The 11,443-nt window shown below is 37.3% G+C and overlaps 1 protein-coding gene across 1 annotated transcript in view; it reads left to right on the top strand.

Moving 5' to 3' along the window:
* RFX6 (regulatory factor X6) overlaps nt 1-5,929 on the top strand; it is a 102,964-nt gene extending 97,035 nt beyond the window's left edge. The window contains exon 18 of the mRNA XM_044675418.1: nt 5,817-5,929. Coding sequence (XP_044531353.1) covers nt 5,817-5,929 — 113 coding nt within the window. The remainder of the gene's footprint in view (nt 1-5,816) is intronic.
* The last annotated feature ends 5,514 nt before the right edge of the window (nt 5,930-11,443 follow it).

Consider the following 11,443-nt stretch of genomic DNA (forward strand, 5'->3'; position numbering starts at 1 on the left):
CTAGCCAGCTACAATGGGATCAATACATAGGAGTAATCATAAAAAGATTCTGATGGCTGAAACTCCTTTCCCTTTATGATTTCTGGGGGATAATCAATGGGCATGTTCCCTTTGCCAATAATTGTCAATTTAGAATGCTATTCTGCTCTTTAAAAAAAAATCTTTACCTTCTATCCTGGAACCTATTGGTTCTGAGACAGAAGAGTGGTAAGGGCTAGTCCAGTGATGAGCAACCTTTTGAGCTTGATGGGTCAAAACTCGCCAAAAAACAAGCATAACTCGGGTGGTGCGTTACTTTGAGAAAAAACCCATAATTTCACGATATTTATAATTTAAATAACAAAAATATATAATTGTAATGTATAACTGCATTTAATAAACCAAAAACTAATTATTTAAAAAAATATCCTAAAGATGTTAACTAATAAACTGTTTTAGGACAAGATTATACTCTATTATTATAAAAAGAATTGTTGCCCATAACTCTCCAGGCATAATTGGAACACAAAAATGCAAAACTTAAGAATAATATTGTAATAGATACCAACAAAGTGAATATTCAGAATATTCAATCTACATGGAGCAAAAAGTTTTCAAAATATGGAGATACAAGAGATCTCAAAAATGAGAAGAGGTGTAAAGCTCCATCATTTCTCTTGGCTTATCTGCCATAGAATTTGTACCTGAGATGCTTTGAGTGAGTCTACAGAAGATAAGTTTATATCCTAACAATTTATTCAAATAAAAATGTTTTATCAAATCAAAATATGTAATAATCTATAGAACATTAAATATAAAAGGATAATAACAGATAGCAACTTCTCCCCAGACCATTTCTGTCTGAATCACATAAAAAGATGAAAATAATGAGATAATAGTAGTATGTTCATTGCCCTATATCATGGTGTTACATATTTGAAAATAAAAGCATTTATTGTAATAAGAACATAATGTTGCTAATTTCAGCTTTATCTTTTTTTAGAAAGATATATGGCAATAAATATAACAATTTAGGAGATATGGATGAATATTTACAAAAATATAAACTGCCTAGATTAACAGCAGAAGAAATAGAATACCTAAATAATCCCATATCAGAAAAAGAAATTGAACAAGCCATCAAAGAACTCCCTAAGAAAAAATCGCCAGGGCCTGATGGATTCACAAGTGAATTCTATCAGACATTCAAAGAGCAACTAATCCCAATACTATACAAATTATTTGATATGATAAGCAAAGAAGGAGTCCTACCAAATTCCTTTTATGACACAAATATGGTACTGATTCCAAAGCCAGGGAGATCAAAAACAGAGAAAGAAAACTATAGACCAATCTCCCTAATGAACATAGATACAAAAATCTTAAATAGAATACTAGCAAAGAGACTCCAGCAAGTAATTAAGAAGATCATCCACCATGATCAGGTGGGATTTATACCAGGAATGCAAGGATGGTTCAACATTAGGAAAACCATCCACATAATTGACCATATCAACAGTCTAACAAACAAAAATCACATGATTATCTCAATAGATGCTGAAAAAGCCTTTGACAAAATACAGCATCCATTCCTATTGAAAACACTGAGAAGTATATGAATAGAAGGACCTTTCCTAAAAATAATAAACAGCATATACCTAAAACCATCAACAAACATCATATGCAATGGGAATAAATTAGAAGCCTTCCCAATAAGATCAAGAGTAAAACAAGGATGCCCATTATCACCTCTATTATTCAACATAGTACTAGAAACACTAGCAGTTGCAATTAGAGAAGAAAAAGAAATTGAAGGTATCAAAATAGGCAATGAGGAGACTAAGCTATCACTCTTTGCAGATGATGATGGTATACTTAAAAAATCCAAGCTTAGGTTTTTAATGAAGTGGGAAAATACTTAAAGCTTTTTCTGGATTGCTCTTGCCACACATCAATTTCAAATTGTAGAAGACTTATCCCAAAATGCTTTTTATTTTCAGAGAGTCAAGTCACTCTCTTGGTAGTCCAGCTATAACAAAATACCTGAAGCCTGGATTGTGCTTGGGGAGAAGCAACAATTTTCTTCTCACTCACTGCTACACACAACCTAGAGTTTAGCAATCCAGACCTGACCAGTGGGGATTCCAGAGCCGGGCTGTGATACAAAGACCGTAGGTAAGTGGTAGACACAGGCCACAATGGACACGCTGTTCCAGAGTTTTGAACTTGCTTTAAAAAGAAGACAGCAGAGTGAGCAGCAAGGTGGTTCCATGGAACCTAGCCAGGCCTAGAGATGGAAGGTCCTGGGTTCATATTTGACTTTAGACACTTCCTAGCTGTGTGACCTGGGCAAGTCACTTAACCCCCATTCCCTAGCCTTTATTGCTCTTCCCTCTTAGAACCAATACATAGTATTGATCCTAAGATAGAAGATAAGAGCTAAAAAAAGAGAGCAAATTCACTGACAGCAGACATAGGGAGAAAAAAGAGGCAGCCCTCACTACTCCCCAATCTCCCAGCCAGAGAATCATTAAGTAACAGAGAAGGCAATGAGCCAAATCACAGAGCAAGCACAGTCTAGGTTCTCTAAAAAGAGCTCTGTCAACATGTGTACTTCAACAGAAGAGAAGAAGCCATTCCCCAAAGGAGAAGCAACCTTGTCCTTTTCCTTTGCGGGCACAATGAAATGTAAAATTTTGCATAATTCTCATGATCACTTGGGGCAAGAATTGTCTTGACTATTTTTGGCATCAGATATGAATCTTTTGTGCTTTCTTTTGCATTAAAAACCTGTCCCATATCTAATGTTGGGTGCTTTTTTATGGTTATAGTTTGTGAAAGATGACAGATTGTACATTTCTTTCCCCACCCCAATTCTAACTCTGTTCTCTTGGAACATTCATACAAAACAAAAAAAAATCTTAAAAAGTGAATGAATCATGTCATTGTGTGGTCTACATAACATATATGCATCTTTATATGCAGATACATCTGTATAAGAAAGAATATGGAAAGTATAGAACCTGAATTGTTATTGCCCAATATTAGGCTGCTAGTAAGTGGGAGAGCCAGGATGTGAATCCTGATCTCATGATTCCCAGGGAACGCACATTCCACTAGGCTATATGCATTGTCAGCATGATGTCATTGAGACCATGAATGTCACACCTTGGTCCGATGACTTAGTTCTGGGGTTAGATTTCCTGGGCCAGTAGAGGATCTGATTTATATTGTATGATGTTGTGCATAGCCACATACTTAAAAAGATTTTCAATGACCTACTTTTTCGATATAACCCTATACTAAGATGTTCAATAAAAACCTGTAATAATGAAGGGTAGGACTGCATAACTATATAGTAGTTAGAGGCCAGGACTCAGAAGAATGGCGGTCCATGCTTGAATCCCAGTTCTAACACCCGGTGGGGGGAAGTTTGCCTTGGAAGCTATCCCCTCCACCCAAAAAGGTTCTTAAAAAATTTTATTTATTTAATTGATTTAGAATATTTTCCCATGGTTACATGATTCATGTTTTTTCCTCCCCTCCTCCCCTGCAAGCCCCCTGTAACCAACGAGTAATTTCACTGGGTTTTACATGTGTCATTGATCAATACCTATTTCCATATTATTGATATTTGCACTAGGGTGATTGCTTAGAGTCTACATCCCCAATCATGTCCCCATTGACCCATGTGTTCAAGCAGTTGCTTTTCTTCTGCATTTCTGCTCCCACAATTCTTTCTCTGGATGTAAATAGAGTTCTTTCTCATAAGTCCCTCAGAATTGTCCAGTATCACTGCATTGCTGCTAGTAGAGAAGTCCGTTATGTTCAATTGTACCACAGTGTATCCATCTCTGTGTATAATGTTCTCCTGGTTCTGGTCTTTTCACTCTGCATCAATTCATGGAGGTCATTCCAGTTCACATGGAATTCCTCCAGTTCATTATTCCTTTGAGCACAATAGTATTCCATCACCAACAGATACCACAATTTGTTCAGCCATTCTCCAATTGAAGGGCATCCCCTCATTTTTAAAATTTTTGCCACTACCAAGAGTGCGGCTATAAATATTTCTGTACAAATCTTTCCCCTTATTATCTCTTTGGGGTATAATCCCAGCAATGGTATGGCTGAATGAAAAGGCAGACAGTTTTTTAAAGCCCTTTGAGCGTAGTTATAAATTGCCATTCACAATGGTTGAATCAATTTGCAACTCCACCAGAAATGCATTAATGTCCCAACAAAAACTATTCTTATCAGTTTATTATCATCCTTTTTTATTTTTTAAAGGTGGGGGACAATTGGCATGTAATATTGAAAATGTCATTGATATAGTGGTAAGTTTTACTAAACTGCTTTCCCCCCCTTGTTTCCTTTTATTTGTTTGTTTTTTGTTACAAAGGATGTTCCTGAGTTAGTATGGGAAAAATGATATAATTAAAAATAAACTGATGTGAAAACAAAGGATAAAAGTGAACATTAGAAAAAATTCTCAGGTTGAAAAGATACAATGAACCAAAAGTTTCAGTGCAGTTTTAAGCTTTCATTACTATAGGGTATAGCACATAGTATATACTCTACAAATAATTTATTGAATGAATGGATGAGATATTTTAAAGCACTCAAAGATTCTTGAATGTAAAATATTCCTAGTATTACTTTTTTTTCCAAGTATAACCAGCAACTAAGGCATCAGTTCCAAGATCTATGTTCCTTTGCAGACCAAAAATATCTAATAAAAATAATGAAAGAACAGGTTTATTTAAAATAGCTCCTTTCTGGTGAACCCCCTTTTCCTCATCAATCAAATTCAATACCGTTCTTTCAAACTCACAGTCCAATACTTCATGGACAGATTTGATGATATCAATCAAAGGAACATCATTTCCATGGCATTCATGTTGTCTCATCTGTGTCCCACAAGCTAGATTCTTTTGCTTTTTTTACCATTACTGTGATGAGAATGTCTACTCCAGGTCTGTAGTATATGCTTATGCTTATCTTATCTTAGCTCTCCATCTGCAAACACTCTCTTTTTTTCAGCTTAATGATTGGGTTCAGCAGGCCAGCTTCCATGCTTCTCTGATGGCTGCCTGATAGTGTGGTCATATCCCAGGCTACCTCCTGCTCTATGGGTGGCTGAATCCTCCTTCTCTTCCTCTTAGACTTTATCTCTACTCCTACCTGTTCATTCTAGGACTATTCTGGACCTTTGCAAAGGGAGCAGGAAGGAGTGGTTGGAGAGGATACTTTAAGAACAACCTAATATATTCATCTTCTGAACTTCTTTGACTTTGATCCTACTAATTAGACAGAGTAGTATGTAGTGTGGACATCTCAAACTTCATATTTCCAAAACAAAACATTAGTTTCTTTTGTAAACCTTTTTTTTTTTGAATTTTCCTATTATTGTGGAGGATACCATCATCCTCTTAGTCATCTGGATCAGGAACTTTGACTCCCTCACTTGTATTCACCATAGACCAAATCTTGTCATTTCTACCTTGGCAACATCTCTTCTACACATCTTCTTCCTTCCATTCCTGGTTCTTAACTTCTCACATGGACTATTGCAGTGGTTTTCTAACTGAACTCCCTGCCTCAAGTCTCTTCCAATTGCAATCAATTTTTCAATTAGGTGCCAAAGAGATTTTCCTAAAATATAGATCTGAACCCCGAACATGCCAGCACTATTCCTCACCCTAAGTAAATAAGCTTTGATTGCTCTCTATTACCTATGAGATAAAACCTAAAGTAAAAGCTTTTCATTTCCTGGCTCCTTCCTATTTTTTCAGCTTTCTTACACCCTATTCTCTTCTATACATTTTATGCTCTAGGAATATTAGCCTTCTTGCAGTTCTTTGAAGAGGACATTATCTCCTATCACCATACTTCATGCTGCCTGTCCACCAAGCCTAAAATGCTCTGCCACCTTGCCTTTGTCTCTTAGTTTTGTTTTGTTCCTTCCCCATCCCACCAGATGCCTTCAAAGCTCAGATCAAAGCTCATGATCCCCTGCCTCCTCATTCCAATCATCTGCTGTCTTTCCTTGATCTTCCATTTAATCTATTTATAGGGTCTATGCCCCTAGTTATTTGCATATTTCCTTCTTCTCCCTTTTCTTACCCTAAGCACATAGCACAGTGCCTGGAACACTGTAAATGCTTAATAAATGCTTGCTAATTGATTGGTGATCAAATGATTTATTTTGTGACTCAAATGATTTTGAGAATATATCATTTTTGATATATATTGAAATATATTTTGATATATTGAAAATATAAAATTTTTGAGAAAATTTTAAAATATAAGGCAAACAGTATTTTTGAAACAATCTGTCAAACTGGGTAGCAGCAGTCCTATTCTGTATGACAAGAGAAAAGACTGTCAATTGGTGGGGAGAATTCAAAGGTGATGATAAATAATCTACATAATTGGCAGAATTGATGCCAGAGCTCTTTGTAGGTGAAACACATTTGGTTTCAGACATTCTTTAGGAGAGGGAGAAAGACTTCGAAATCGAAGTAGAAGAAACTGGCTCCTCTACATGTTCCTAATTTCCCATTTGCCTTCCTACAGACATCAGAGAGAGAGAGAGAGAGAATAGTTACCCTTGAGCGAAAATTGGGTCTCTGTTTTGTTTTGGGGGGAAAAATGTTGTGTGACACATTTGGTGGGAAGGAGTTAAGTTGCCAAAAATATATATGAATATATATTCATATGTGTCATATGAATATAAGAAACAAGGGCTAGTTACCAGGGATGTGGCTTTTGTTCTGAGTAAGACTTAAACCCCTAACTAGCAGCATTTCCCTTGGAGATAGGTAAGGGAAAGAGCAAAGACCAAGTCATGTCCCTTCTCCTGCTTCCCTTAGGTGTAAATCAAAGAAGGACCAGATTCCAGAGATCCTTATCATTGCTACCCTTGGACACATTTAGACAGCCCTTTTGGAATACATATATTATGTAGGAAAACATACAGATTATACACAAACACAAGAACAAGTAAGGGCAAAGAAGGCCTGGGGGAGAATAATATTGAGGTTTTTATGGGGAAGGGGAGATGGTGTAGCTTACAGCCTTGGTAAACTGCTGATCCCCTGGCTGCTATGGTAATGATCCTGAAAATCCCTCATGACAGGTTTCCCCAGGCCAAATGGCTCATTTGGGGGGAAGCTAAAGAAGTGGTGAGCAAGGCCCTTCTTGCCATGGTGATAAGGTCTGCCCAGAGAAGTGATGGCAATAAGTCTCTGGGAAAAGGAATGGAAAGGAAAGTAAGCAATAACATTGGTATTGAGCTATCTGGGTCCTGGAAGGAGTCAAGAAATTCCCCCTTCATGTTGACAACTGGGTCACAAGCTACAGTGATACCATCTGTATTCAGAATTAACATTCCATGCTCTATATTCCAAGATCTCACTGTCTGGGTCCAGAATTCCCTCTTCATGTTGACAACTGGGTTATAAGCTACAGCGATACCATCTGTATTCAGAATTAACATTCTATGCTTTATATTCTAAGATTCTAGTGTCGTCCTGAAATTCAATCTTTAGGGTCCTTATAGCATTCTACATTATATGCTTTAAGTTCCCTTGCACAATTAACAATCTTGATTTGTTACTCATACCTTCACCTCTAATTCTTTTTTGTAATCCTCAACCCCAACTGTTGAGGTCTCCTATCTCGAGCTGGAGTGAGATACCTAAGAGCTTCAGTCAGGGAAGCTGCAAAGAGGAGGTGGACAGGTGGGAGAAATGATGACAGATTGCCTCCGATCCTTCCTCCCTCCCTCCCCAGTACCAGTTAGCCAGGGAGACAGGAGGAATGGATGAAAGACAGGCGCAGAGGAAAAAGTTCCCTGTAGGTTGAATGGACTTTCCAGAGGTCATCATGGTCACTTCCCAAATCTTCAGTGGCTCTCTAGTCAAGTTTGTGTTCTCTGTTTGGCATTCAAGATTCTGTTATTATTCTAGTGATCTAGCATAATCTCATATTATTACCATCTAGCTACCAGCTAACCTGACCAAAAAGGACTATATACTTTTTCAGCTGTTCCTTAAACTCTACAAAGCTTTTCCTCTTTATCTTCATCCTTTTAAGGTCAAAGAGCATCTCCACTGTCAAGCAACTGGTGAAGAGGAAAGAATACTGGATTTGGAATGACCCAGGTGCAAATCTTAACTCTGTCATTTTGCTACCCTTGTGACCTTTTCTTGGCCTTTCTTCCCTCATCTATAAAATGAGAAGATCTTGAGATGTTTGTGATTCCTGATGATGACTCAATCTAGGAAAATCAAAATTAGAAATTAAATTAAAATGGAGGTGGTTGAACAAGGTTATCCTTGGGTTCCCTGTAGTTCTAAATTGATGATCCTTCCCTTTTCCTTCTTCTCTTATGGAAGGTTCACACAGCACATTCATGGCACCTCTCAATGTTTTTGTAAAATTAATCCATTTTAGGTTATAGGACCATAGGATTTAGAATTGGAAGGGGATATGGTAATCAAGGAATACTCACCTTCACTTCTGTTCCTCATTTTACAGGTGTAGACACTAAGGACATAGACATAAAGTATCTACAGTCACACAGATAGTAAATAACAGATCCAGAATTTGAACTTTGGTCATCTAATTCTAAATCTAGGGATCTTTTTATTCTTTATCTATGTTTCCATCTTATATCTGTGTTAGAGTAGAGGAGAATTAGAAAAAGTGCTGGATCTTGAATCAGAAAGGACTAGGTTTATAAATTACCTCTGATATTTGTTATCTGAGCAGATGATATAGTGTATAGAATGCTGAATCTGGAGTCAGGGAGACCTGTGTTCAAATCCTGCTTCAGACACTAGCTATATGACCTTGGGCAAGTCACTTAACTCTGTCTTAGTTCCTCATATATAACATGAACTGGAGAAGGATATGGTAAACCACTCCACTATCTTTGCCAAGAAAAGGCCAAATGTGGTAACAAAGAGCTAGACATGACTGAAAACTAGTAAACAACAACCTGGGTAACTCACTTAATTTTTAATTCAGAGCCTCAGTTGCTTGATCTATAAAACTGAGACAATGATGCCTGTAGTATCCACCTCACAGGGTTGTTAGAGGAACATCACCTACTTGCTCTGTTTTGGGTACTTTATCACTGTGATGCCATATGGTCGATGCATCACAATTACAGAAAGAATGTGACTTCCATTTACAAATTCAAGAAATGGGATCATAGCTAGATGATAAATAAGTGGGCAGGCAGGCCAAGTAAATAGATCGAGCATTTATGAAGCATTTACTAAGTACCAAGCATGGTGTTAAGTGCTGCAGATACAAATACAAATAAGTAAGGAGCTCTCTGACTTCAAGGTTCTTTTAGTCTAATTTGAGAAGACGACACACAAAGGAAGGAGAGGTGGAAGTGCATGCTGTGGCATGGTTAGGAGAGGGCTAGGATGTGAGGTAGAGACCTCCACTGGAGTAAGATGAAGACTTACCCATTAGAGGCCAGTGTGTCTATAAGGGCAGAGTACACATTTCTAGGAGGGATAATGAGATGCAGTGGCTCGGAGATGGTCACTGAATTGAATGGTGTTGAATTTCTTATTAGATGTCGCCAAATCCAGCCCTCTAGTTTTCAGTGTAATGAATCTTTGGCTCAGAGACTCAAATGAATTACTCATGATTATATAGCTAGTGAATGTAATAACTAAGATGAAAACCCGGGTGTTCTGCCTCCCTCGTCCAGTGCTTTTCCATTAAACCCTATAACCATGGTGGGAGTATGGAGGGAATTTTTTTAAACCCTCACCTTCCATCTTAGAATCCATACTGTGTATTGGTTCCAATGCAGAAGAGTGGTAAGGGCTAGGCAATGGGAGTCAAGTGACTTGCCCAGGGTCACACAGCTAGGAAGTATCCGAGACCAGATTTGAATCCAGGACCTCCCATCTCCAAGTCTGGCTCTCAATCCACCAAGCTACCAAATGGACCGGCCATGGGAAATTTTAATGAAAAGAAACAAAATTTGTGGTTGAGTTTGGTTTCTTTGGTTTAGGAGTATAAATTCTATTTGAATATAGGAATTTATTCTTCAATTCAACCCATTTCACAAACACTTATTAATAGTCTATTATGGGGCTACTAGGAGGCTCAGTGGATAGAGTGCCAGGTCTCCTCAGGAGGATCTGGGTTCAAATTTGGCCTTAGATACTTTCTAGCTGTGTCAATTGCCTAGCCCTTACTATTCTTCTGCCTTAGAACCAATACTTATATTGATTCTAAGTCAAAACGCAAAGGTTTAAAAAAGTCTAAGTATTCTGGGACATAGAAATATAAAGGGAGATATAATTTAGATTCTGTACTCAATGGGATTACAATCTTCCCCCCAGAATTTTACAAAACCTAATAAAATAAGCATTTTTCATATATAAAAAGATTGTATATAAATGAAGCTACACATTTCTTTTATGTTTAACTTACTTTTCTTCATATCTATATAAATAAATTCCAACCACAAGTGTCCCAGCCCTTCCTATTCTTCACATATCATAGAAAGTATCATTTAGGAGATCATTTACGTATAAATTCTTTCATGCTTCACTTTTCAGCTCACTTTCTGGAGGAACCATTCACTGTTTATTCTTGTGTTATTAATTCTGTAGCTGTGTATGATGTTCTCCTGGTTCTACTCAATTCACTGTTCATTATCTCATGTAGTTCTTTCCAAGTTTTTAAAAATTCAGCTTGCTCATCGCTTCTTATGGCACAGGAGTATTCCATCACAATCATATACCACAATTTGTGGGATTACAATTTAATAGAGGAAAAACACATGCATGAATAACTATGACCCAAGAGAAACTGTAATTAGTGAATAGGAAAAATGGAGAGATGGCACTGTGAGGAAATCTCAGCACAAATAATGAATTATTAAGGGCAGAATTTGATCAACTAGTCCCACCAAAACTCATTCTTTTAAATTAAGTTAATATCTATGAGGACATAAATCCCTAGCTTTCTGCCTTGGAATCTTTTCTCCAAACAAACATACTTTTCAAAAGCCTAATAAATCACCAATTTTCACTAGCTCTCATAACGAAATCTGTTAAAGATTTCTTTAAATGGAACAATTCAGACGTATTTTCAACACTTCCCTTCTCTCTTTATGCTTCCCAAATTCCCATTTGTGATAACTCACAATTCTTCCAGTGATCAGTGTAACAACCCTTGCCTAACATTAGTGGAAAGCAAAGATGAATTTCCTGAGTTACATGGAGGGGACCAACTGTTGCACTGAACTCCTCTGTTCACTTATTTGCTATAATACTCTGAATTCTCCATGGGGAAAAAAAAGCCCTTGGGTCTACTAGAAAACTTGCTGCAGCCTTGGAACGTCTGAAGTATTATGTGAAAGCTCTCCAACTTGCATACCTTAAAAAAAGTCATCCAGGTACTACAGTGGATAGATTTG

The sequence above is a fragment of the Gracilinanus agilis genome, chromosome 4 (assembly GCF_016433145.1).
Source record: "Gracilinanus agilis isolate LMUSP501 chromosome 4, AgileGrace, whole genome shotgun sequence".
Classification (NCBI taxonomy): Eukaryota; Metazoa; Chordata; class Mammalia; order Didelphimorphia; family Didelphidae; genus Gracilinanus; species Gracilinanus agilis.